The 24,691-nt window shown below is 45.3% G+C and overlaps 3 protein-coding genes across 3 annotated transcripts; 1 reads left to right on the top strand and 2 right to left on the bottom strand.

The window, feature by feature from the left end:
* Positions 1-9,037: 9,037 nt before the first annotated feature.
* Positions 9,038-16,121, bottom strand: PIF1 (PIF1 5'-to-3' DNA helicase). Its single transcript, XM_076338254.1, has 12 exons — positions 15,639-16,121; positions 15,459-15,564; positions 15,259-15,384; positions 15,009-15,162; positions 14,335-14,449; positions 14,155-14,261; positions 13,600-13,739; positions 12,822-12,928; positions 11,933-12,020; positions 11,169-11,314; positions 9,422-9,613; positions 9,038-9,094 (listed from the first exon to the last, which is right to left on the bottom strand). The coding sequence occupies exons 1-12, from the start codon at positions 16,119-16,121 to the stop codon at positions 9,038-9,040; spliced, it is 1,821 nt and encodes a 606-aa protein (XP_076194369.1).
* Positions 16,122-16,341: 220 nt separating this feature from the next.
* CFAP144 (cilia and flagella associated protein 144) lies at positions 16,342-19,772 on the top strand. The gene is made up of 4 exons (XM_076340418.1): positions 16,342-16,474; positions 17,354-17,413; positions 18,317-18,420; positions 19,477-19,772. The coding sequence occupies exons 1-4, from the start codon at positions 16,342-16,344 to the stop codon at positions 19,540-19,542; spliced, it is 363 nt and encodes a 120-aa protein (XP_076196533.1). The 3' UTR covers positions 19,543-19,772.
* Positions 19,773-20,017: 245 nt separating this feature from the next.
* On the bottom strand, positions 20,018-24,670 carry EBNA1BP2 (EBNA1 binding protein 2). Its single transcript, XM_076340417.1, has 9 exons — positions 24,593-24,670; positions 24,382-24,465; positions 23,944-24,101; positions 23,207-23,330; positions 21,799-21,888; positions 21,481-21,556; positions 21,132-21,222; positions 20,653-20,824; positions 20,018-20,299 (listed from the first exon to the last, which is right to left on the bottom strand). The coding sequence occupies exons 1-9, from the start codon at positions 24,665-24,667 to the stop codon at positions 20,249-20,251; spliced, it is 921 nt and encodes a 306-aa protein (XP_076196532.1). The 5' UTR covers positions 24,668-24,670; the 3' UTR covers positions 20,018-20,248.
* Between the last annotated feature and the right edge of the window lie 21 nt (positions 24,671-24,691).

Genomic DNA, 24,691 nt, shown 5'->3' with positions numbered 1-24,691 from the left:
CAACTAAATTATCTTTGAAATATGGAGATGTCTCTGATTGGAACTCCAAAATAAACAAGGAACCCCCAGCCAAACCCCACAGAAAAAAAAAAAAAAAAGGAGATATAAAGCAGTTATCTCCCCTGTCAGCATGCTAAGCAAAGAATTCACCCTTGATTTCCAGCAAACATTTCAGCGAGAGCAAGATGAGGTCTTTATGAACTGAGAGGTAAAGATGAAATACGCTCCATCGACTGTGCTCTGGAAATAAAATGAAAGGACTCCATTCTTGTAAAAGTAAACTAGATCCTTTTGAAGAAAAGGGAGCATTGCAGAATCTAAATTCATTTCCTTTGCAATATCCTCTCCTCTATTTAAGCTCCATACTAATTGTTACCTCTTCCCTTTTGGTAAGTTTTATCAAGTTTTCTGCATCTTTTTCCATTTGTTTGGGCTGAAATCTATCAATACATAACCAGCCTGTGGACATATCATCATCTTATCATGTATTCTATATACCTACATGTAGCATCTATCTTTTGTCACCTCTTAAGTGTCCTGGAAACACCTTTTTCTTCCCCCCACCTCAAAAAGTCCACCGTAGCAAAACATACTACGTGAGTGCCAAAAAAGATATACCGAAACATGTTCGGTAGGTTTTCTTCTGTTCCAAAAAGTTGTCTACGCTGTAGTCTGGACAGCATGTGCAAGGTATCCATCCCTAGCCATGACTTTTTTGGGGAGTACCTTATTATCACCTCATTGGACTGGTATGCATCTAACAAGGGTTAGAGTCATTTGGCTGCCTTCAGTACTAGCTTCACCATAATGCTTCCTAACGGCTTCTGAAGAGACTTCATGTCCATCTGGTGCCTCAAGATGAACTGACAAACTCATTCTATGGCAGAGAACACGGCCAGCAGCTCCTTTTTTAATTTGAGCTTATCTCCCTTCTGTGCCCATCAAAGCACAGCAAGCTCTACTGAACTGGCTTTGCCTCGGTGCTACTCCTAGCCCTCCTTCCTATAACTTCTATTGTTATACTTCTAGCCATTCCACAGTAAAACTGAAGGTGCTAAAGGATGGTACTGGTCTTGTGACTTCCCCTGCTCTTTCAGGTACTTTTTGACCACACTAGATCTCTTAATTATCACAAAGGCCCATAGGTGTATTTAATCTGGAAACATACTTGCTATCTACTTCACCTACATGCCTTGAGCTGGACGTATTCCTAATGATTCAGTTTCTCTGGTTCTAGACATAGTCCTTCAGATGTCACATGCTCTCTTCACCTTCAGTTTTTGACATAGCTTTCACCTTAGCTTGATGCCCTGCTCCCAGCATCCTATTTGGAGTTGTTACAACTTGGTAGAGTACTGAATTCTTTCTTCATTGAGGCCTCCTTCTGCTGCAGAAAAAGCAATATCAAATGCAGTCTTTGTGCTTCAGGTTCCCTCTAGCCCTAGTTTCTGTTGACAGTGAAATGCCTCTTGAGTCACACTGATGGCCTGAAATCATAGAATCATAGAATCATTAAGGTTGGAAAAGACCTCTAAGATCGAGTCCAACCGTCAACCCACCACCACCATGCCCACTAAACCATGTCCCTAAGCGCCTCATCTACACGTCTTTTAAATACCTCCAGGGATGGGGACTCAACCACTTCCCTGGGCAGCCTGTTCCAATGTTTAACCACTCTTTCAGTAAAGAATTTTTTCCTAATATCCAATCTAAACCTCCCCTGGTGCAACTTGAGGCCATTTCCTCTCATCCTATTGCTAGTTACTTGGGAGAAGAGACCGACACCCACCTCGCTACAACCTCCTTTCAGGTAGTTGTAGAGAGCGATGAGGTCTCCCCTCAGCCTCCTTTTCTCCAGGCTAAACAGTCCCAGTTCCCTCAGCCGCTCCTCAGAAGACTTGTTCTCCAGCTTCATTGCCCTTCTCTGGACACGCTCCAGCACCTCGACATCCTTCTTGTAGTGAGGGGCCCAAAACTGAACACAGTATTCGAGGTGCGGCCTCACCAGTGCCAAGTAGAGGGGCACAATCACTTCCCTAGTTTTTGTTTGTTTGTGTTGTTTGTTTTTGTTTGGTTGGTTTGGTTTTTTTTTTTTTTCACCTTTTTTTTTTTTTTAAAGAACACCTCCTGAAACCCATAGCAAAGGTTGTCAAGGGGCTGATGCTTCTTTTTCATATTAGTGTCCTGATCCCAAAACTTATCACTGTAAGATGATCTATACCTTACAGAAATACTGAATGAGCATTATATGTATGACTTTTTGCCTGATGTTTCTGATGTGTTATATTTTATGGAAGCCCTTGATGACACTCCCAGGACAAGTGTCAAAATCTGATTATCATTTCTTTTGACAATATTTCTATTAAAATAGGTAGGTCATCAGAAACAATATTTTTTACTTTGTAATTTTTTTGAGATCTGGAAGTGCACAAGACGACACAGCAATCTGTCAAAAGTAATATTCTCTCTCTAACACAAACTTGTAATTGTTTGTACGCTAACTAATTTTTATCCTTTATTTTAAAAAAAAAGGAAGATGTATAATATTGGTCCAAAAGTTTAGCTGACAGCAATAATTATGGCTAATGAAGACAAAGGGACAACATTTTATGAAGGTTTGTAATTTTGACCTGACTGAATCATCTGATGTGTTCTATTTGCAGTGTGGATTTTATGTTAAAATAGCCATAGCTTGCTACTATCACAAGTAAAATGGTTAAGGTTATTGTAAGGTCTCTTTCATCTGGAGAGAAGACATGTAAAAAACAAACTATTTTAAAACTTCCTTCTTTATTATTAAATTCATTCCGGTAACATCCCTCTGCCTAATGCATTATGCATTGAAATTCTGGCAATTAAATACTAGCTCATTGCTCAAGATTCAAGACCTATTTTAAAAATTTACTTTGTATTGCAAAGTGTCAGTTGAAAGTACCTTGTGTTATTATGGTAAAATATTTTATTACAATGTGTCCCACTAATCCAACACAAACATGAAGGTAGCTTACCTGGAATGTTTTCACAGAACAACTTAAAGACCAAGATGATCACTATGTATGACTTCCAAAATAAATTACAAATTTTAAAAGCTATTTTTTAAACCAAGTTATTCTTATATTAATCCACATAAGTGTTTTTCATATTTGATTTATTTTATTCAGTAAGTCTGTCCAGGCTTCAGCTGGAGATATTAAAAGATATGTGTTGCCTTGCTTTTGTGAATTATTAACTACTGGAATAGTCTTAAGAAGCTTTACTTATGTTTTTACTTTAATGTCTAGCATCATCTGCAAAATACATTATATCCTCTCTAAGCTGATATTTGATGATAGGGAATCACAGATCTTTCAATAAGTAAAGCAGGATCCAGAATCTTTGAAGACCTGGACTAACTCCCAACCCCCAACAGAAAGTCTGGGCAAATCCCCCTATAATTCTCAGGGTCTTAATAATAATTTGAAAAAAAAAAAAAAAAAAAGAATGTTATGTACCTACAGAAAACTGATACAGCCTAGTGACTTGGGAAGAGCAGATGGAAGGTGTGATTCATATACATATTCACCTACCTGTTGATAAAAACTATGTATTTTAAGAAGTAAGAGAAAAACACCTAAAATGTCAAACTTCATATGATAAAAAAGTAATAAAATCTTAATCAAATTTCTGTCAGAGGCATCTTTATCACAGCTCTACCTTCTTGCAAAAAGGCGGTAATAAACAATTTAGTAAAAACGTGTTATGGTTACATTTGGAACATTACAGGCTTAATTCAGTTGCCCGCACATAGGCACATGGTACCACTTAAGATGCTCTTGGTGCCTACCTAGCCGCCAGCTGCCATCCCAGAAGGCCCCACATAGGTTTTGTGTCACATCTGACAGCCCCTTGTATCAACAGCATAACAAATTTTAAAAAACTTCAGATGGTGCAGTATTCAATAATTATAAGTGAAGAAGTTTACTGTTAGACTTATCAACTTATTTTACTTGTATAACCAAATTTCATAAGTTATATACTAGTCAGTAGCTTAGCTAAAAAATTCCATCCAACCACCTTATAATCTGTAATAGAAACAAGCATAAAATAATCATACAGGAAATAGTGAGATAGAGATTTTACACATCTAAATGCAATCTCTAGTAATTCAGGTCTTTTCTCATACTAATAATAGAACTGCTTAGATTTAGCAGAAGACGACAATTGCACATCACGGATTGGCATAATACAAAATGAGAAAAATATCTGTAAGAAAAATGACATTATTAGCATTCATAGCATAGACTATAATGGACTGTATTTCCATTAGTTAAGAGTAGCATTTGTTTGATCTATTCAGAGCAATTCTGGATAGGAAGATCTAATTCATGGACACAATCTTATTACAGCATCTGAGACCAACAGGAGTATTGCTGCCTTTCCTGTGCACACAGGACTTCTGGGTACAGACTGTAAGGACACATTCATGTTTAATTATTATGAAAATGTCACATAAAGAATGAGAAGGAGTTAAATCACTGTACAAAGATTTAAACCAGAAGCTGGTAAGGTTTTAATAACATTCTGTGTGTGAATTATGCTTCCAATAACACATAAATGCATTATGAAGCTTTAGCTGGCATAAAGTAGTTTCTTATGGCTTAAGGTATTTGAAAAGAGAATGGCTATACTTTGTGGTAACAGAAATACCAATTATGAATCAAACTTGTAGTTTAATTCACTTAATTATAGCTGCGGTTAAGTTAAGGCAAAAGCCATGTTTAAATACTTTTTCTTCAGTTTGTGAAAGTGGAGAGACAATATTCATTTCCTCATATTTATTGGAGTACAGTAATGAAACCCCAGCCATTCGCTGCACTGCCACGCACCCTCTTGGCGTGCCCTTCGTTTTAGCTAGACTCCAGCCGTACTGCAGGCCATCTCCTACCTCTGCCTCCTGCCATCTGCCACATGAAAATGGCGGTTCCTCCGTCACTGGCCATTTCCCTTTTTACCTACCACAGCACCTCTAGTCTTACCTCTGTATCCCAGGATATCCAACAATGCGTATGTTACGAGCATCTACAGGAGAGGGAAGAGAGGCAATTTTGAAGGAAACTAAACACACTTGATACTTGGTGTATCAGGTGCCCATGCCCAGGTGTTGGCGGGAATCTCTTGTGAGGAGAGGTCAGGGCTGCCCCATGCCTGACATGGCTGGTTCCAAACACTTCCAGACAGTTCCACAGCAGCCCCACCGCAGGGCACAGCTGAGCCCATCACCAACACTAGTGGAACCTCTGTGGTACCAAGATTTAAGAAGGGGAAAACTGCATGGCTGTGAGGAGTGAGGAAAAAACTGTGAGAAATGAGCCCTACAAGCACCCAGGTCAGAGAAGGAGGAGCAGCTCCGGGTGCCCCTGGAGAGACCACGGTGGAGCAGATTTTTTTCCTGAAGGACTGAAGCCTGTGGAGAAGATCCACGCTGGGGCAGGGGAAAAGCGTGAGCTCTAGGTTGTGTAAGCTGAGAATAGCACGTGTACTTGCTCTGTCAGAAGACCTGTGAATTGTCCCTGAAAAAATCCAACCTGCTAAGACCCCCTTGCCTCAGCAGGTGAAAGCAACAGCATCACCGGACATTTTGAAGATGGCTTGTGGTGGCCTCATGTAAAAAGTTGCTTGCTCTTCAGATTCTTCTTCAGTTTACCTACTAATGAAGAGAGGATGAGCAGCTCTGTTCTTCCAGTACAGTCACTGCAATAAAAAAAGTTTAAAAAAAAAATTCTATTTTGGTGTACTGGGTTCTAGCTACAGACTAGTTAATATCCCTCTGCAAGAAAATTAACATATTAAGGAGTATTTGGAAGAAGGGATTTTTATTGTATTACAAAATTTTTACCTCATCTATATGGAAGCATTATTCTGTTAAAAAAAGGCCTCATCACAATCTTGACTGCAGGGGAGCCATGACAGAGCCTAACAGCTCAGATTTGTCCTGACTGCTTCTTTTAGGATTTAAATAGCAGTCTTCAGCCTCAGCCCCCATCCCTACATCTGTTTTAGCTGGAAGTGAGCGAGAACATCCAAAATTTACACGGACAGACCCCTTTTGGCCTCAGGACAGCTGCCAACCCTTCAAAATCCACTGCTATTCTGCTCCCACTGCTCCACCTCTGAGAAGGCAACCACAATATTTCATGTACATTTAATATTAACATGAAATATTTATTACCCTTTCCAGCTTTAAGTTCTGTTTAGCATTTTATCTCAAACCTCAAATTGGCACCAAAAAAACCCCATACAACTGGAAAGATTTCAGTCCCTAAACCCATGAAAGCTGCAGTTAAGTGAGTTGCTTCACAAGATTACAATTAAAAGTTTATTTGCATTGTACATAATCAACCCTCTTACACTCTAAATTATCTTGCCATGACAGTGGTACAGGAACTTTTAAAGAGATGTTAAAAGATTTGAACCTGCATTATCTCATTACTCTTATGCAATCTGTCAATAAATCAATGTATTTTGTATGACTGGAAGTGCCTGGCATATTCTTCCTAACTGTCTACCCCAACAGTAAAACTGACTTTAACATCCCTGAGCATTTCAGACCCCACACCTCAACCTCCGATGCAACACAAAGCCCTCATACTGCGGTGTCCTACCTCTAAAAACCCACAAGAGCGCAAACTGGCCCCAGCCCAGCCCACTGGCCAAGCATACAGGCTTTTAGGTTACCCATCAGTCTTCCCTGCCTGCACAGACAGCCTTGTCCCTGACAGTTAGGGCACCCACAGACTCTGACCACCTGCACAAGGGGCATGAGGGGAAGATGGACATGATGGTCTGTAGAACAAGGTGAACAAAAGCAAAAACTCAATGGACAACAAAGGTGGAAGATGCATGTTGAGGCCCAGCTGGAACGATATAGGCACAGCACAGAGGCTCATCCAGGACACCCACTGCAGAATGGCGGCATGAGGAAAGAGTGCTGCGGGGTAGGACTGATGTGCAGCCAAGGGAACAAGAGGTGTCCAAGGAAAGGCTGGGGCCAGCCTGCCACACCTGCACTCCATGTGTGCTGCCACAGGAGGAAAGGGCTGAACCTGAGCACCCCCATGCTCAGGTAACCCCAACTGGGTACTGCCACCCTGTCAGCTGGGGGACATAGCCTGCAGGCTGGATGGGGACAGCTGCAGCAGCTCCCCTGCGAGTGCAGGGCTGCAATGGAGTCAGGCCCTCACCCAGGTCTGGTGGGGGCTCTGGGAGCTGCAGGCCAAGGAATCACACCTCAGTGCTCATCTGCCCCAGCAGCGATGCTTTAGCATGCCAGCACCCTCCTTCCCAGGGGTGTGGGCATGGGAAGGTTATTTTTCATTTCCTCCCCAAGGTGGACAAAGAGCTTAAGTCCAGCTCAAAGAATTGAAAGGTGTTGTTTAAAAAAACAAAACAAAACAAAAAACCACCACCAAACAAGTTTCACACACAGAGTCTGAAAGACCAGAGGTAGTGCCAGGAACAGCTTGCAGCATGAGGGGAAGGGTCTCACCTTCCACAGACTCCAGCCCCAGCTTCAGGTACTTCCACCTACCCCCCCACCAGACTTCTTTGAAGAAACAATGTGCCGATATATTAAGAACCCCTTCATTAGATTGAACACCTCTGAATAATTCTCACACTTCTGCCTTCTACTATTGCTTCCTCCAAAACTCTACCCCACAAGCCCAGAAAAAAACAAACCCCACTTAAAAAACACATTTTGAAATCCTACCAAAATCTGGTTTCTGTTATGTTAACCACTGGCTAGTCACCACCCTTCCCTGGCTTTAAGGAGAGCAGCTGCCAAGAAGTGGCCTTCAACTCGCTCAAACTGCAGAGGCTTTGTTGCAGAGACACTCCCCTGCAAAAGGCGAGTTCCAGCTGGATGTTGATATTTCACATTATTCCCGCATGTTAAACATTTAAAAATATACAAGTTAAAGCTTTAAGCAATGTGCTAAAATACAAAGACCAAGGCTTCTCCTTTATGAAGGAGAAAAAGACTTCAAAAAGACAGTTTATTAGTTCTGCTCATCTCTGCTTTTGCTGAAACAAAGTTACAGCTCACTTCATGTGTCCTTGCCCATTATTCCCCATTGCACATTCAACTTCCACCTTATTAGTCAGACACGTTGTTTCCAGCAGAAACTCCCTCCCATTTGAGCGAGCCTTATATGTTTAAACAAGAGGGGCTCCCACCAGCACCCATCTCCTCTCACTCCCTTCTTGCTAATGGGGTAATGGATCTTCACGATTCTTGTAGTTCCATAATTATGGGTATGAGATGTAGGACTTCCTCCTATTTTTAAAACAGTGCCAGCTCATCTCAGAAGGTTAAAAAAAACTAAAAATCACATCTTATTGTATGCAACAGACTAATAAAAAGGCTATGTATCAACATAACAGGCAATGTATAACTCTTACAGTTCTGCTTGTGGAGGAAGTTATGCAAAGCCTCCTAGTGTTAAGCATCTGGAAGGCAAGAACACCCCAGGATGCTATGAAGTGATAGCCCAGCTCCTGGCAGCTCCTCGCTTGCAGGAGAATCAAGCATGTATTCCAGATACTTAGCACTGCTTTCCCTTGTGTCAGCAGCTCTTGTGAACAGGTCCAATCCATCCAGGCAAAGAAGACACACACCTTCCATCTCTCAACCGTGGTATACTTGAAGAAAGGCGCATAAGTTTCAGTCTACCTATGTAGAGAATAAAATGCAACCACGCAGACAGAACAGAACCATAGGAAGGTCCCTCAGGCATGTCCTTGTTCAGTCATTTTGTTTGCTACAGTTGCTTCTGTGACGCAGAAGTACTCAAGGCTGTGGGCCCAGAAAGGGGCTACAGAAGCCTTCCAAATTCCTGAGGCATGAGACGGGGATACTTCTACACATTCAGAGTCAGCTGAACAAAGCAAACATCTAAAAAAATGCCTTTGACTTTATCCATGTTAAATATACTCAATAGCAAGATCGCTGCAACTCAGCAGTCTGTGCTGATGTCTCACAGAGGCCAGAAGAGCATTCTCAGCTGCATTTCCAGTTCTCCTTCTCATCAGCACCTGAATGGGTGTGTAGTGAATCCTGGGGGGGTGGGGAGAAAGAAAAATAGAAGAGATTTCTTGTGTGCCCACTTCCCCTTCAGTCCTTACTGCAAGAGGAGGATCAAAGAATCCCAACCCATCCTTTCACCCACAGGGCCAGGTAACATTATACAATCCCAACACTACAGTAGATATTTTGCCACCGAGAGCTGCCCCACAACTTTCCCTCTCTGCAATTTCATCTCTCCTGCCACTACAAGTTTTAAATTTGAATGATCTTGCTTAGGAAGAAAAAGTAGCATCTCAGCGCAAACATCTCATCCTGGTTGCACAAGGCAGGCTTTGCTAGCACAGGATTTTTCTTTACCTGGGTTAGAAGTTGATGATATCTCAGCTGTCTATAGAACTGCAACACAGAAGGATCAGCTCTCACTACTTTCGGATCAAAATCCAGAACACGGAGACCTGCAAGGCTACGGGCTCGGGAGAGGGCTACATAAGCCTGCCCACTTTCAAAGACACGAGACAGGGAGATTTCCACACAATCTAAAGACATGCCCTATCAAAGACACAGAGAAGTTTGTTACAGAACAAACAAAAAAACTGTGCTGTATCAACACTAACCTGTTGTCCCAGTTTCGGCTGGGATAGAGTTAATTTCCTTCCTAGTAGCTGGTACAGTGCTGTGTTTTGGATTTAGGATGAGAATAATGTTGATAACACACCGATGTTTCAGTTGTGGCTAGGTAATGCTTACACTAGTCAAGGACTTTTCAGCTTCCCATGCTCTACCAACTGAGAAGGCTGGAGGTGCACAAGAAGCTGGGAGGGGGCACAGCCGGGACAGCTGACCCCAACTGGCCAAAGGGACATTCCATACCGTGTGACGTCATGCTCAGTACAGAAATTGGGGGAAAGCTGGCCGGGGGGGCCGCTGCTCGGGGACTGGCTGGGCATCGGTTGGTGGATGGTGAGCAACTGTATTGTGCATCACTTGCTTTGTATATTCTTTTATTATTGTTGTTGTTATTACTATTTTATTTCAATTATTAAACTGTTCTTACCTCAACCCACAAGTTTTCTCACTTTTGCTCTTCCGATTCTCTCCCCCATCCCACCAGGGCAGGGGGGGAGAGTGAGCGAGCAGCTGTGTGGTGCTCAGTTGCCAGCTGAGTTTAAACCACAACACCTGTCCCGTGAGTCTGTCAAAGGTACCATCCTTGGTGTATGGCTTGATAAAAAAAGGAAGTCTCTTGTTTGACTATGTAACTGATTAAAAGATGGGAATCAGTAGAAAGAAGAGGACAGTTTTCCACTCTCAGGAAATTGCTAGCAGACAGTAGGGTCCACTAACTAATTCCAGTGAGCCTCTTATTGTGTGAAACACCACAAATCCTATATAATCAACACAGCAGGGAAAGAAATCCTGCTGTTTTCACTCCTCGTAATTAACTGGAGCAGCTGCCAGTCTCAAACAGTCCTCAAGGCAGACCATCTGAGACAGAGTTTGGGTTAGGCCTGGCCAGCCCTGTCTGCACCAAGAGACATCCCAGGAGGCAGCAGAACTTACAACATGGCCTGGTTTAAGCAGTGGCATGGGAACAAACTCACAGGTCTAATATCAAGACAAGTATTTATCAAAGCGTATGAAGTCTTCTGGAAAGGTAGGAACTGTATTAGTTACATTGAAAAGACCCAACACACACCACCAAAGGAGGAGTCCAGCCCAAAGAGCACAGCTGTGACTCCTGCAGCTTCCTCAGGTACACTGCAAACCTCAGCATCGCTAATGCTGATGATTATCAGGGAAACACTCCCCTGATCAGTCCACAGCAGTAAATAATGCTGCTTCATAGTCTAACACCAACTATGCAGATGGCAGCACCGTTATGGAAACTCTAGCTGTATTGCTAGCCCATCCTTCACCCCATAGACAAGCATCACAAGCAGAAAAGGTGCTGCCTTCTCTGCAGCTAGACACACATATTCTAGAGGTCCCCCACAACAAGGGCCTTTCAGTTTTGCCTCTTGTTTTACCAGCAATGCAAGCTCACCCAGGAAATAAGGCTTTTGATGGCATAAAAGTCTAGAGACAGCTGTATAAGAACACCCACCTGACTCTTGTGAATGGAAATGGCCCATGCCAATTTTAAAGGCAGCTGTTGACGACTCAGATGAACTCCCGATGGCCCTTTGAAGACCCATTTCTCCATTTTGATGACCTGTGTGACCCCGCAGAGAAACCTCACCTTAGGCAGCCCTGTAGGAATGGGAGCAGGTGAGAAACAGGGATATATTCCTAATGCTCAACAGCCAGGAAGCCAGCAGCCTAAGAACACTTTTTATTTTTTTCCTCCTTCCCCATGTCAGTCTTCCATGAATTTTAGGGCTGCATTAAAAAAAAGAAAATCCCACACCAAAAAAAAAAAACCTAAACCCACACACAGTAAATAGGGTGTCCTGAAATGATATTTGGGACCTACTTAAGCAGGAGAATTAAAATCAGGTAATTTATCAGTTGAGATGCAGGGAAAAATACACATTGCAGGTGGCAAAACATTATTCTCTGAGAAAAACAAACAGAAAACCACCAAGAAGTGCTTCAACAGAACAGACAAGAAATGCAAACGAGCATACACATTTAGAGAATAAAGAAAAGCAAACACAAGAGGCCCTCAAGATAGCTACAGCCGATGCAGCACATGACATCACAGCTTATGAGAGCCCCAAGCCTCTCACTGCAGAGAGGACTTCCTCCCTGCTTTCCCTCAAATTATTCTTACAAAGCAGTAAACAATTAACAAGTCATCAGCCATCAATGATAAATTGTTTTGGATTTTTCCTCTTCCTTCAACAAAAGATCAAAAATCTTACTTACCCTTCTGTTCACTTTCAAATCCTACAACAACTCCTCGCGCCCCATTCACCAGCCCTTGAGACACATCCAGATTCTTAGTTAGCATCACCTACAGAGAAGAAGAAAAATCCCTTAGTGCACTGGCTTTACAACCTCTTCAGCCACCCTGCAGCTAAGCTTCTAGCCAGGGAGCATAAGCACAGCAGGCTGATAAGGCCACAGCCACATCATCCTATTGCAGGATAGAGCACCGTCTCCAATTTGATTGAAATTATTTCACAGCCTTTCCTTCCTAGGATTCCCAACTACATCATTCTGCAGCACTGAACACTTCACTTGAGCTGCTTCGGTCCACAGCTGTGAGCTCAGATCCCCCTTCCCCAAACACCAGCAAGCCTAGACATACATAGATTCTGGGAACACCTAAGGAACAATTTCCCAAGGCAAACAGTGCTGCTGCTAAGCACAATCCTGCATCCTTTCCACTCTGACAGCCCTAGCTCACAGCAAGGTGCCCAGTCCTGCAAGTTTGGCAAGCTGTGCCATACCCTTACAGGTCAGGAGGGCTACTGTACCTGGAGCTGAGACCACAGGCAAGGACTGCCTGTGCTCTCTGCCACCTGGAAGCTTCTAAACCTGATTGGAAATGCATGTCAAAGTCATAGCAGTCACCACTGTCTGCGAGACATGGACCTGCACTCAAATCAGACTAATTCTCTGTCTGGATAAGATTCCAAGCAGAAAAGATATAAAGATTGGGACAGAGTCTTCTGTTGGCCTGGCATAGACGTTCTATACAGAATCTGCATTCTATACGTTAATCTGCTGTATACATTTATCTGCAATTCCTTTATTTTTCTTATGCCATTTGATCTGCTGGTCTTTCACAAACGTATGTACACACACTCACCTGAGCTCCAAGCTTTAGCTCAACTCTACCACCCACAGGACACTGAGCATCAATTAACTTCACTAGCATTGGGTCACTGTCCAAAGCCTCAAAAGCGTGCACTTCTCCTGTTAAGGAAAGAAAGATGTGACAAATTGCAACCATTGAACATATTCCACACAGCACTGCAGGAGGCTCAACATTTATTTCTAACAGCAATTCCTCTTTTAATATCCATTCTGCTCTGCTGATAGGACGTCTTCACACAAACCTTGTCACATCTAACAGCAGAAAGCCTCTCTTCCCAACATAACTCCCAGAGCATGAGAAGGCTCAGGAATCAAAGGCCAGCAGTAAATAAGAACTGAGCAGTCACCATTTTGAGCATATGACCAGTTTCACTTGCTGCCAACACCAGATCTCCAAAGAGGACTAAGAAAGAATCCTAGCGCCAGACAGGGAGGCAGAAATGAAATAGCCCTTAAATCAAGTCATGGCTGGATAGAGCACAGCCTTTCTGAGATGCTACAGAAAGAAAAAGCAGGGATATGGAGGCAATAATGACCGCTACCTCACAGCAAGCAATGAGCTCGCTGTCTATTACACACCAAGAAGTAACTGGATTTTTAAGCAAAAAGCTGTGAAGTTTTTCCCCAGGTGGCTCAACTCCCAACACACACAACTTGGACTGGTGCTGCTGTGCATGACAGAACATCAGTTCCTCCTGACAACACAGTGTCCCCATTGCATCCACTCAGAGCTCAGCCCCAAAGCCAGCAGCTTCCTCCAAGGCATTCACCTGATAGCTGTTGTAAGCGTCTCTCATTGGTTATTTCTACATCATCTTTATGGGTGCAGAGCCGCGTAGCCAGGATCCCATTACGCTCAGACCTGTTAGCAGCAGTCTGTGTCAGCAGTCTGGTAACTTCCTCTGTGCACCTGGTAACCAGGAAAAGGGGATTATTACTTAAAGTGATCAGGTATAGGTCTTGAGCAGCAGTAACCTCCATGCAGCTGGATCAGGCTGTGCAAGCCCCAGGCCTCCAGAGAGAAGGACAGGGAAATATAACTACACAAAGTTGGAGAGCAGTGCAAGTGTGTACCCCAGCCCTGCCCTGGCCACTGCCAGCTTGGGATCCATCAAATTCCTTAGCAGAAATTGCAAAGAGGGACCCTAGAAAGGGTCCTTCCTTACCAGAGCAGCATATATAAAACCTGCGTACGTTAACTAAAGCATTTATAGCTATTGCCCCCAGCCACGCATTCCTGATAGAATGCGCAGTGACAAACCGCTCTTTCCTCTGCTCCATCAGTAGGGAGCAGAGATTACGAAGACAGCAGAGTTTCTCCTCACCTGCCTAAACGGACTGCACTCAGGAGTGAGACAAAGGTCTTGTCGGTCTGTCTCCGCACTTCAGTCAGCTCCATGTTTATGTGGATGCATTTCCTCCAGCTTTTTGCCTGGCAAATCATTTTCTTGTTAAGAAAGAGGCAGACTTGAAGTATGAGAATGAGTTTAGGGACAGTTTTTTACCTGGAAGCAGAACTTGGTTTCTTCATTAGCCTTGCAGACTGGGGGTAGCTGCAAGAAGTCCCCACAGATGATTAGCTGAATTCCTCCAAAAGGCTCATCCCGTTTTCTGACTGCCCTGAAAGGGAGGGAAGAGAGAAGAAGCTTTGAATGCCCTCCAGGACCTGGACATAGTCAGGTCTCAGAAGTTACTTCTTAGTCTGTCAGTACATTCAAATATACACCACCTGCAGTAAAAGATTATCCTCAGCCTTGTCAGAAGAGCTCAAATAATTAAGCAATGCTATTACGTGACATTAAGTTTGCTTTGCTTACCCACCCCAGATGTCATTACCAGTCTTGGTTCTTTGGTAGCTGCTATACTACAACTGCTTCTCTCTGCAAGAGAGAGCTGCTGGGCACAGCATAAACAGCTGTATTCTGGACTCAGCTCTACAGATAACACTTGCCTCCGGAGATGGAAACAGCAACCAGAACAGCCACAGCTGGGGAACGGCACATGATCAAAACTTATCTCAAGATAAAGGCCTGCCCAGATGCTGGCTGTGATTTCATGCTTCCTTCCAGTCCTATGCCACCGGTTGCCTTGTATCCATTCACATAACCAGAGGAAGGAAGCAGCCTGGAAATTTAGGGAAACTCATTTCTGTTAGTTGTTTAACCTGGCAATCGCTCACCTCGCCACTGCCTCCAGCCTGTCAAAGAACTTGCCATCCACCATCGAGATCTCATCGATAATTAAGTGCTGACAGGCCAGCCAGTGCTGGCGCACCCCAGGCCTCTCCGCCAGCTGAATACACTGTTCCAGTGGTGCCCTCCCAGAGCCGATCCCTGGCAGGGGAGAAGAAAGCAAAGCTTTGGGAAGCTCCTGACTTTTTGGGAAGGGAGCGAGACCTCCCAGCCCCTCGCTGTCAGGCAGACCGTTACCTGCGAAGGCGTGGAGAGTGGTGCCACCGACGTGGCAAGCCGCCACTCCCGTGCTGGCTGTAGCATAGGTGCTCTTTGGAGGGAGGGAGCCCACGATCTTCTTCAGCAGGAACGACTTCCCGGTCCCTTGGAGGGGGGAGAAGCAGGTCAGCGGCGAGGCCCGAGGACTTTACCCGGTGGCAGCCGCCCGGCCCCCTCACCCGCACAGCCGGTGAAGAAGATGCTCTTCCCGCTCCGCACGGCGCCCAGCACCGCCTCCTGCTCCGCCGAGAGCCTCGCCGGGAGCCGCCTCTCCGCGCGGGGCACCTGCGGGACGGACGGCGGCGCGCTGTGAGAGCGGGGTCGGTAACCGGGGCCGCCCCCCTCGCCCCAGGACCCACCTCCGCCGGGCGCTCCCCCTGCGCCTCGCCGCCGCGGGGGCGGCCGGGGGCGCGCAGCAGGTCTCGCTCCTGCAGCGGGCTGATGACGGCGAAGGCCGGCGGCGGCCGGTCCAGCAGGCGGGGGGCGCGCGGCGCGCCCCGCGGCCCGGCGGCGACCTTGAGCCGCAGGAGGCGGAGGAAGCGGCGCAGCGCGTCCGGGGGGCAGTCGGAGAGCAGGACCTGGGCGCCGCCCGGCCCCACCCGCACCGCCGCCCGCCCATCGCCCGCGAACCGCGTGAAGAGCCGCACGGCGTCACCGGCCAGCGCGAAGCTCAGCACCGCCGCCGTCCCCCCGCTGCCGCCGACCACCCGCAGCACCGGCTGCCGCAGCTCGTTGCGGCCCAGCAGCACCAGCGCGCCCCGCATCACGCGGCGCCGCGGAGCCTGTCCCCCCGGCAGCGGCTGCTCCACGGCCACCGTGCAGCGCAGCTCCGCGTCCTCCATCCTGCTCCTGCCGCCGCCACCACACCGGCCGTTCAAACCCGCCGCGTGCAGCCGCCGCCAATCAGCGCCAGGGGCTTTAACTTGGCGGCCAATAGGAGGCGGGAAGGGAACGGCTCCGAAGGGGGGCGGGACGGAGCGCCAACCGGGCCAATCAGCAGCCTCATGGGGGACCACGTGAGCCGCTGCCAGGCGACGGGACGCCGCGTAGCCCGGCGGGGCCATGGCCGCCCGCAGCGGGGAGAAGGAGCCGCCGGACCCGGTGCGGCAGAACCAGCTCCTGTGCGAGCGGGTGCGGAAGGAGCTGCAGTGCCAGAGGCTGCACACGCAGTACGGCCTGAACCCGCTCCACCGCGGTGAGGCGGCGCGCGGGCGGCCCCACGGTCACAGAGAACTGGCGTGAACCCCCGAGGGCAAGACAAGCGTTGCACCGAGCCGGAGGGCGGAGGGAAGGCTGGTGGGGCCTGCCTGCGTAGAGGCAGGGGCAGGAGCAGGCCCCGGAGCGCTCAGCTGCATGTCGGAGACAAGCAGCTGCACCCAAGACTGCCAACAGTGGCCAGTGAGAGGGGTAGTTCTGGGGGGAACAACTGATGGGCTCTTCTTCTGCCTAAGGAACCAATCTGCACACTCAAAAGGCAGAATGGAGACATGACCAATTTGCCCAGATTAGACGGTGCCTTAGTATAAACATGTAGAAGTGAGGCAACTAGTTAGGATCTGGAACCCACAGATCCTGAGCGAACAACACAGAGCCAAGATGGCGTAGAGAGTCTCAACACTGCACCATGTTTCTTCAGCCTCTGCATTGATTTCTACCTGCCAATTCACAGTCATAGAATATCGTAATTTCTGCTGGCACAGACGGGTGATGTGAACAGATTCACTCAGGTCTAGCTTTTACAATTAAAAAAAAACCAAACCAAAGGAAAATAATTTCCTGAAATTTGGCACTCTGCAGGCCACCACTTGGGTGGGGTGGAACTTTGCTGTGGTGAATGCAGGCAGCATCCAGTAAAGGGCCTTTAGCATGCTTAACCCCCTTCCCTTTCTAGAAAGTTGCTATTAGAACTCATTTTGTTCTGTTCACATGCTGTTCTTCCTTTACAGCTTCAGTGAAGTAGCTGGACCCAGACTGGGGAATAATCAAAAAGAACATTTGCAATGACAGATATCCTATACCTGGCTGCGATGCTAAATTCACATTAAAGTAATTCAACTGCATCATTTCTTTCCAGTTCACACGATCACCAAGAAGCCTATGTCTTGGCATGATAATATAGAAGAGCCGGCAGATGGTAAGAAATCTCTGAACAGCTTGTGATAATTACATAAGAAAATGACTAATAAATAAGATTTTTAAATTCCAATTAGTCTAAAAGATGACATACGCAGAAACACCCCTGTGACAATAGAAGAAAGTTAAACTCATTCATGATTTTTGTTAAATGTAAGGCAGGTTTTTTTCCACTTTAAGGCCCGTTCCCGTTACTTTTCATTATCAATACAAACTTGCATTCATGCAAAATTATGTTTTTAGTTATCCTACTATAAAATTCTGCTTAAGAATCTAAACCTCTTTCAGGGGAAAACAAAAAAAAAAAATCTAGAAATACGTTTTATATATACATGTTGCCCGCTGTTGCAGATTCTACCTAACCACCGCATATGGTAAACTGCTGAAATGGCTGCTGAGTCTTGCTTTAGAGCACTAATAACATGAACCCTTATAGCAACTGCTCCCTTATTTCAAACATGCCAATTTTGTCTAAAAACCTTAATGTTCACTTAAAGTTGGCCTGCTCTAGTCAAGGATTAGCGGGGGGAAAGAAAACCAGGACAGGGAAAGGCAGCAGGTCTCAGGCAACTGAGAAAGACGACAGCTAACGTGGAGCGCTGGTTGATACTAGATGCGATACAAGAAAAGTAAGATGCTGCAATACAGCAGACAGGGATGACAGAATTAACAGAACAGTATAGGCAGGCAAATCTTGAAACCTCATCGGGGTAAGTTTGAGTAGAAATGTCACCCTGCCTTCTCTTGCAAGATCATTCACAGAAGCACAGAGGTTGCCTCCAACCTTTGCTTTCTTGCTATTGCTTGGACAGCATTAGGATGTCCCATTCTAGCACACATCCACGGATGACTGGTTCTTAAACATACTTTCTTTCATTTGTATTTGTGTCTCTTAAACCAACAGCCAAGTTTCTGAATCTTATTCACCATGCAGCACTGGAGCCAACAAAGAAATATTCAGAACCACAAACTGAAAGCCAGGAAATTGGCTGGAACACAACACCTTTGGTGAGTAGGGTGCTTAAGGACTCAGCTCTTTGCAGGATTCAGAGAGGTTCAGCCCATCACACTTAAAGATATTCATGCAAGAAAATAGTTTGTGACAAACATGGAAAACAGGAATGACTAGGAATGAGCAGAGCTGTTCATGGAGAACAAGTTTTTAAAATTTACACCTAAGAGGACTCTTCACGCTGGCATAGGCTTATGAACACAGAAACAGTAGACTTCCCCTGAGAAACTTGCATGCAAAATATCTACAATGACAGTCGACCCCAAGCATATTGCCAAATGCCACATATGTAGTCACGGCTGTTTATTAAAGCATTCAGCCATGAGAAATAGCATAGTGAGCAATGTGAAGTGACATACATAAGTACTGTGAAATGTGCTGCTGTATAGTATCTTTCAAACAAATTGCAAGCAGAAGCATAAAACTAATAATCAGCTAAGTATACCCGAGGCAGAATACATCAGTGAGGATTCATATGGGGAAGTGTGAATAAACAGGAGGAAAAGAAATCTTATTAACAAGCTGAGACATCAATCATATCTGACAAACAAATAGCTGTGACGATGACTGACTTTGTAGATTAGTGTTTCGAGAAAGGCAAATGAGGGCCTAACTAATTTTGACGTGTTACAAAGAAAACTAAGATAAATAAGAAAATAAGATAGTCTTCTGCAACTTTTCATATTACACTTCAGGTGATCTAGTTACTCATAACAAGGCTAGCAACAGACATCCCAGCAGGGCTTTACGCTGTTAGATACTGGTGGTAGGATTAGGTGGCAGGAAAGAGGCGACTAAATTTGCATGCAGGGAAGTGAGTTAAATTTATAGAGTCAGGACTCATGATGCTGTTTCATACATTAAGTTTTCTTTTTTCACCAGGTTCTACCATAATGAAATGGTGAACAGTATATTCTCAAATAAGTGGTACCCTACTCGTTTGTCACTTGGACATTTCTCAGCAGCAAGAACACTGTGCATCACTCTTCTCGGGGGGGACGACTACTAATTCTAGTAAAAGCACATGACTATTAATCATTTTTCTTTCCCAGGTTCACGTGGACCGTACTGATTGCAGACTCTACTTCCCACGCCGGAGAACTGAGATCACTAAATAAATGGCTGCCATGGGGCACAGGGAGGAGCAGTCTGAGAACCTACAGTAGTAGAGTGGTAAAGCCACACAACTTAGATAGAAGCAGTTAATGACATCTAGTATGTTAGGCTCTGCTTGTTATTAGGCGAGTCTGGTAGATTTCTGGCAAGAGAAGATAGTGAGAAAAGGGAAGAGAGACCCTCAGTCTGTCCAGATTTGCAGCTTGACAATAGTTACAGAAATAAACCTATTTATAAGATTGCTGCATTTGTCCCTCTCCTGTTTCCAAACCACCCGTCTACATGAATAGTCTAAAGAACACTTTAACATCTTGACAGGCTTCAGACTTCTTATTCTGACATCGACAACATGACCCAGAACTCAAGTTTACCAAGTACATGTCAACAGTAGCTGTGGAAAAAGCTGTGAGAATGAAGGCAACAAAGGGCAGGCTTCAGCCACCATTCGTAACACAATTAAACGTGAGTTAGATACAGTTCTGTGCAAACTATTTAATGTGTTCACACACCAAAAGTTTAAGTAGAAAACAATCCTTCAACAAAACAGACAATAAGAAGAAATTAGTGATAAGGCACTAGTTTCCACTGACTTCTTTTCTTGCCACTTGGAAGCATCCAGCTTGCTCCACGGTTAGCTGCTTGATGACAGCAGAAACATATCTTGCAACACACAGAAACATAGGAACCCCACTGGGAAGCACAGTCCTCTTAGCGTGCTCGGCTCTTCATTTTCTGCCTTGCTTTCTTTCCAGGTCTCTTCTGCAAAAAAAGGACAGATTCAGATCTTTATTTTCACGTCCTCAATCTTTGTTCTAGCTCTATAGCTTGGGGAAAATACCAAGGAGAGGATATCTGTCAGTACCTCTGGAGAAGGAGGTTTTGGGACACAGGTAGCAACAAACAGTACTTGCTAACTCCCCCACTCATTTCCCTGCTCAGACACCAAACCACCATCCTCAACTCTGTCTGCAGCTGAATTATGCTCAGCTCCCAAAGACAGACATTTTCACTTCCAGATACTGGAGGGACCCATCATGTACTCGGCTCTCCCTCCCAGACTACGGCTGGCTTCCTAGCCAACCAGGATCATTTGCATGCAACATTTTACTTACATTGAGGGCTTTTTTTCCTCCTTTTCCTGCTTTTCCTGGGCCTTTGTTGTGAGCCACTTTTGACCGGAAGCTGGATACATCATTAAAACTCTCCTTTGTGTTCCACTTTGAGCCCTTCTTCTTCCCACCAAAACCAAATTTCTGATTCTTGTATCGTCTTTTGGCATTTGGTCTGAAAAACAACCGAATATCGCCTATATTCCTTTCCTCAAGAAGCTCTCGAGAAGGCACGTGTATCTGCTGATGGACTCCTATCAGCCATAGTAAACCTTTCCCCTCTTATTGAAGAGGCAGAAATTAGCACATTTCAGTCTCCGTTCCATTCTGGCCACAGTTTTCCTCCTCTCTAGGGACAGAAAGCCACCTCAGACTTATTTTAACAAACATTAACCAGAACAGCTTGCTTGTTCCACAAAATGATCCCCTAAAAGACTGAAAAAATCAGACATTCTGCATTTATCTTTCTTTTCTGGTCTCACCCCTTCTTTATCCGTTGATTTGCACTGCCTTTTTTGTTCCCCTGAGACGACGTCTGCTCTTCATCTAGAAAATCCAGCTTGTCAGAGAGACCTGCAAGAGCAGAGATGTAACAATTGCTCAGCTACCACCACAGAAAATATGAATTTTCAGTCTAAGCAAGTAATAGTAACAAGTCACCCTCACTGAAGAGCAGCTACTTGGGAGGATTTTCACTGCCACTGGCCAATGATTCTGCACAGCAGCAGCCTCTCAAGCTCACTGCCCAGCACCACACATCACACTACCTTACATTGCTTACACATCACTATTCCCATTACACATCTGCTCTCTTAGGCAAGTTAACTTTACCTTTCTGGTATTTCTTGACTGCATTCAACATATTTTTTTTCTCCTTTTGTCTTCTCTGCAGAATCTCAGTTTGCACCTGAGATTAGAAGCAGAATGTTAGTGTTGTTCCTTGTGTCCCATACTTTTTTCTTTTTTTTTTTCCTTTTCTTTTTTTTAAGGTATCCCATCTTTTGCTCTGTCTTCCTTCAAAGCAGCTAGACAGAAGACTAGACAGATTCCATATGTTTTAGCCAGCCTCCTGTGGTCTCACTTTCTAAGCTCCTCACTCAGGCTCTAGATTCTTGTCATAGGTAGGTCCCTTTTGTAGCTCCTCCTCACCTTCTTGCCATATTTTCTCATTGCACGGAGCTGTTTCGCTTTCTCAGACCTCTCCATTGCTTCCTGTTTACTCTTAAGCTTCTGTCGAATCTTATTAGGGGATAGAAAAAACAAAATTTATCAGTAATGCAAAAGAAAATATGAGAATTTTATGATTGCTGTGCAGTCCTGAAATCAATAATTATATGAACTATCAATGAGTGTAAAAAAGGAAACGTCTCTCAATCAGTTAATGCTTTATAAAGCATAACGTTCTTTCAACTCAAGGCTGGAAGAGTTATTACAGAAACTCCTGAACTGATCTGTAGCCAAAATCTGGTTAAAAAGACAAAACTCACACAGAGACAGGACAAAGCCTTATGGAATGGCTGTAACAAAACCGCTAAACAAGAGTATCTTGTCACATCTTGTCAGTCTACTCAGGTGTATGTAGAAGACTTGATAGTTTCTTTCTTGTCATTATTAAAAGTAAAGCACTGAAGAAGAGTCAACAACCCTTCCATACCATAGAAAACATCTTTTTTGTTCCCTCCTTGTTCACAAACATTTCTATAAGGATGCCACATTACAAGGGATTACAAAGATTTCGACACAGATCTTCTGGATTCAGTCTGTGACTCCACGAGGAAATAAAAAACTCCGTTCTTCAAACAGAAGCCAGCAAAAGAAGGTAACAGTAATGTGCAGAATTGACTTAAACCTCAGCACAAGCTAATTATTAATCTTCATCATCTCTAGGAAGATTCTATCAGCCATCAAAACAGTGACCACATCATACATGAACCTCAAATTAGACTCCAGATGATGTTTGTTTAACTTATACAATGTAGTCTTTTTTCCAAAACAAAAACAAAAATTAGGGTTCCGTTTTGAACAAAGACCACGCTCAAGAAGCAAGTTCATGACATTCTTATTTCCTACACAAATCTGACCTACTACCCATGATAGATTAATTCAATAACACACAGTTTAAAATCACAGAGAACCAAAACACACCAAGTATAAACAAAGGGTGATACTTAAATAGGGAAAAAGGATCACGTTAATGCCACAGTTGACTGCAAGTCTTACGCCAAAGAGCATAAACACAGCCAACTTTATAACCACTGTCACGCATATGGAGAAAAAGTCTCCATTTTTAATATTAAATACATTGAGGACAGAATATAAGTCGTGCTTTTCTACTTTGCATTGCAACTGTTATGGAAATCCCCACATTGCACTGAAATACCTAAAGAGGAAGAAATTTCCTGCCACAAACAAAATTTCAAACACTAACATTGTCACAGGCATTTGACAAAGAGATGAAGGGAAGTATTCACAAATCACACCTCAAAGTTAATCCCTAAAACACAGGCTAAAACCAACACATAACACAGGAAAGAAAGCCATTATTCACCGCACATACCTTCTGCATCTGTTGGTCTGATTTGGCCATCTCTGCAAAGTAATCATCTGGCCTTCTAGTAGGAACTTGGAGCTTACGCAACCTAGGTAGTGCTTCCAGGACCGCTGCCTGAGCCTGACGGTAACTAGGGAGACAGCACAGCACCAGCTCCGTCACTGGGTATCGGGCATCTCACAGCGCTGACAGAAACTCTGCTCACATAAGCTAGCTGATACTGGGATCTAACAAGCATTGATCTAGAATGATACCAACATGCTGTGCCCTACAGCATTCAGTGCTACCAAAAGCAATTTAGGTGCCAGTACAATATTAATGCTTATATCTTGCGCATCTACATTTACCTAGTTCCCAGTTACAGTTTTACGTGTTGGATTATAAAAGGCAAGGCAAAACAAGAGAACTGTAATAACACCAAAACAAATCCACAAAGAAAAATCCATATCCTATGTTAAAGACATAGTGCTGCAACCAAGGAACTCTTTAAATAAACTTTCAGCAAAGGATGGAAGTCTGCTGCGAGGACGGAAATTATTTCCAGTCACAAGACAAGTTAAGTATACTAGCATTAATTTGTAGTTATTCTGGAAAACACTCAGAGCCATCAAATGTAAAATACATGGCCCAAGAGTGCCACAGCGACAGCCAGCGTGGCAGTCTGCAGCACAGGGCAAAACACAACTCCAAGCACGCAGCAGTATGCCAAGAGCCTACAAGAAATCTCCCTTTTTGACACTTACAAGCTCATCTCTCTCTGGAAATCATTCTCAGGGTCAACAGCATCTTTGTCAGAAGCACTCTGCGAGACGGGGTCCACGACCTGGCCCGAAGTCACATCCAGCCTTTCCACCCAAGCCAGCTGCTGCTTGAATTCTGACAGGCACTGCTTCAGGCCGTCCTGTGAAAGAACCACAGCTCTGCACACCACCGCACAGAACCACCACCCCCCGAGGCCGGCCCGGCCGAACACCCAGGTCACACCGTGGGCTGCTCCTCCAAGGCCACTGGGTGATACCCCAAATCAACACCGCAGTGAGGGAACGCCGGAGACCTGCCCTGCCCCGACACCACGGCCCCAGCCCCAGCCCCAGCGGGGGCTCCTCTGCCCCGCACCCGGCGCCGGGGGACGCGGGCCCCGGCCCGGGGTTTCCGCCCCGCCCCGGGAAGGCCCCGCTCACCGCGTCGTTGCGCCGCTTCGGCCGCTCCTCCAGCACCACGTTGAGCCCCGGCTTCAGCGCGCCCCTCGAGAAGGCCTCCTGGAGCTGTGGAGAGGGCACGGTCAGGCCGCGCCGCCGGCGAGGGCACCGTGCGGCCCTGCCCCGCGGCTGCCGGTGGAGGCCTCACCGCCGGGCCCGCGCCCCGGCCCCGCCACCGCGGCCACGGGCTCACCTCCGAGTCCGAGAGAGAGGAGTCCTCCGAGTCGGAGTCGGAGTCGGAGTCGGAGAGGGACCCGCGACGCGCCATGCTGCCGCCGCCGCCGCCGCCGCT

This window comes from Aptenodytes patagonicus, chromosome 5 (genome assembly GCF_965638725.1).
Source record: "Aptenodytes patagonicus chromosome 5, bAptPat1.pri.cur, whole genome shotgun sequence".
NCBI classification, from domain to species: Eukaryota; Metazoa; Chordata; class Aves; order Sphenisciformes; family Spheniscidae; genus Aptenodytes; species Aptenodytes patagonicus.
The sequence above is the reverse complement of the archived record's forward strand: the minus strand, read 5'-3'. Positions and strand labels throughout refer to the sequence as shown.

Coding starts and splice junctions, on each gene's coding strand:
- EBNA1BP2 (XM_076340417.1), bottom strand. CDS start 24,667: ATGGCGCGTCGCGGGTCCCTCTCCGACTCCGACTCCGACTCCGACTCG. Junction 24,102..24,381: donor CGAAGCGGCGCAACGACGCG/GTGAGCGGGGCC, acceptor GTTCTTTCACAG/GACGGCCTGAAGCAGTGCCT. Junction 21,557..21,798: donor TGAGAAAATATGGCAAGAAG/GTGAGGAGGAGC, acceptor TTCTAATCTCAG/GTGCAAACTGAGATTCTGCA.
- PIF1 (XM_076338254.1), bottom strand. CDS start 16,121: ATGGAGGACGCGGAGCTGCGCTGCACGGTGGCCGTGGAGCAGCCGCTG. Junction 14,262..14,334: donor AAACCAAGTTCTGCTTCCAG/GTAAAAAACTGT, acceptor ATGATTTGCCAG/GCAAAAAGCTGGAGGAAATG. Junction 12,929..13,599: donor ACGCTTACAACAGCTATCAG/GTGAATGCCTTG, acceptor TTTCCTTAACAG/GAGAAGTGCACGCTTTTGAG.
- CFAP144 (XM_076340418.1), top strand. CDS start 16,342: ATGGCCGCCCGCAGCGGGGAGAAGGAGCCGCCGGACCCGGTGCGGCAG. Junction 16,475..17,353: donor CCTGAACCCGCTCCACCGCG/GTGAGGCGGCGC, acceptor ATTTCTTTCCAG/TTCACACGATCACCAAGAAG. Junction 18,421..19,476: donor GCTGGAACACAACACCTTTG/GTGAGTAGGGTG, acceptor TTTCTTTCCCAG/GTTCACGTGGACCGTACTGA.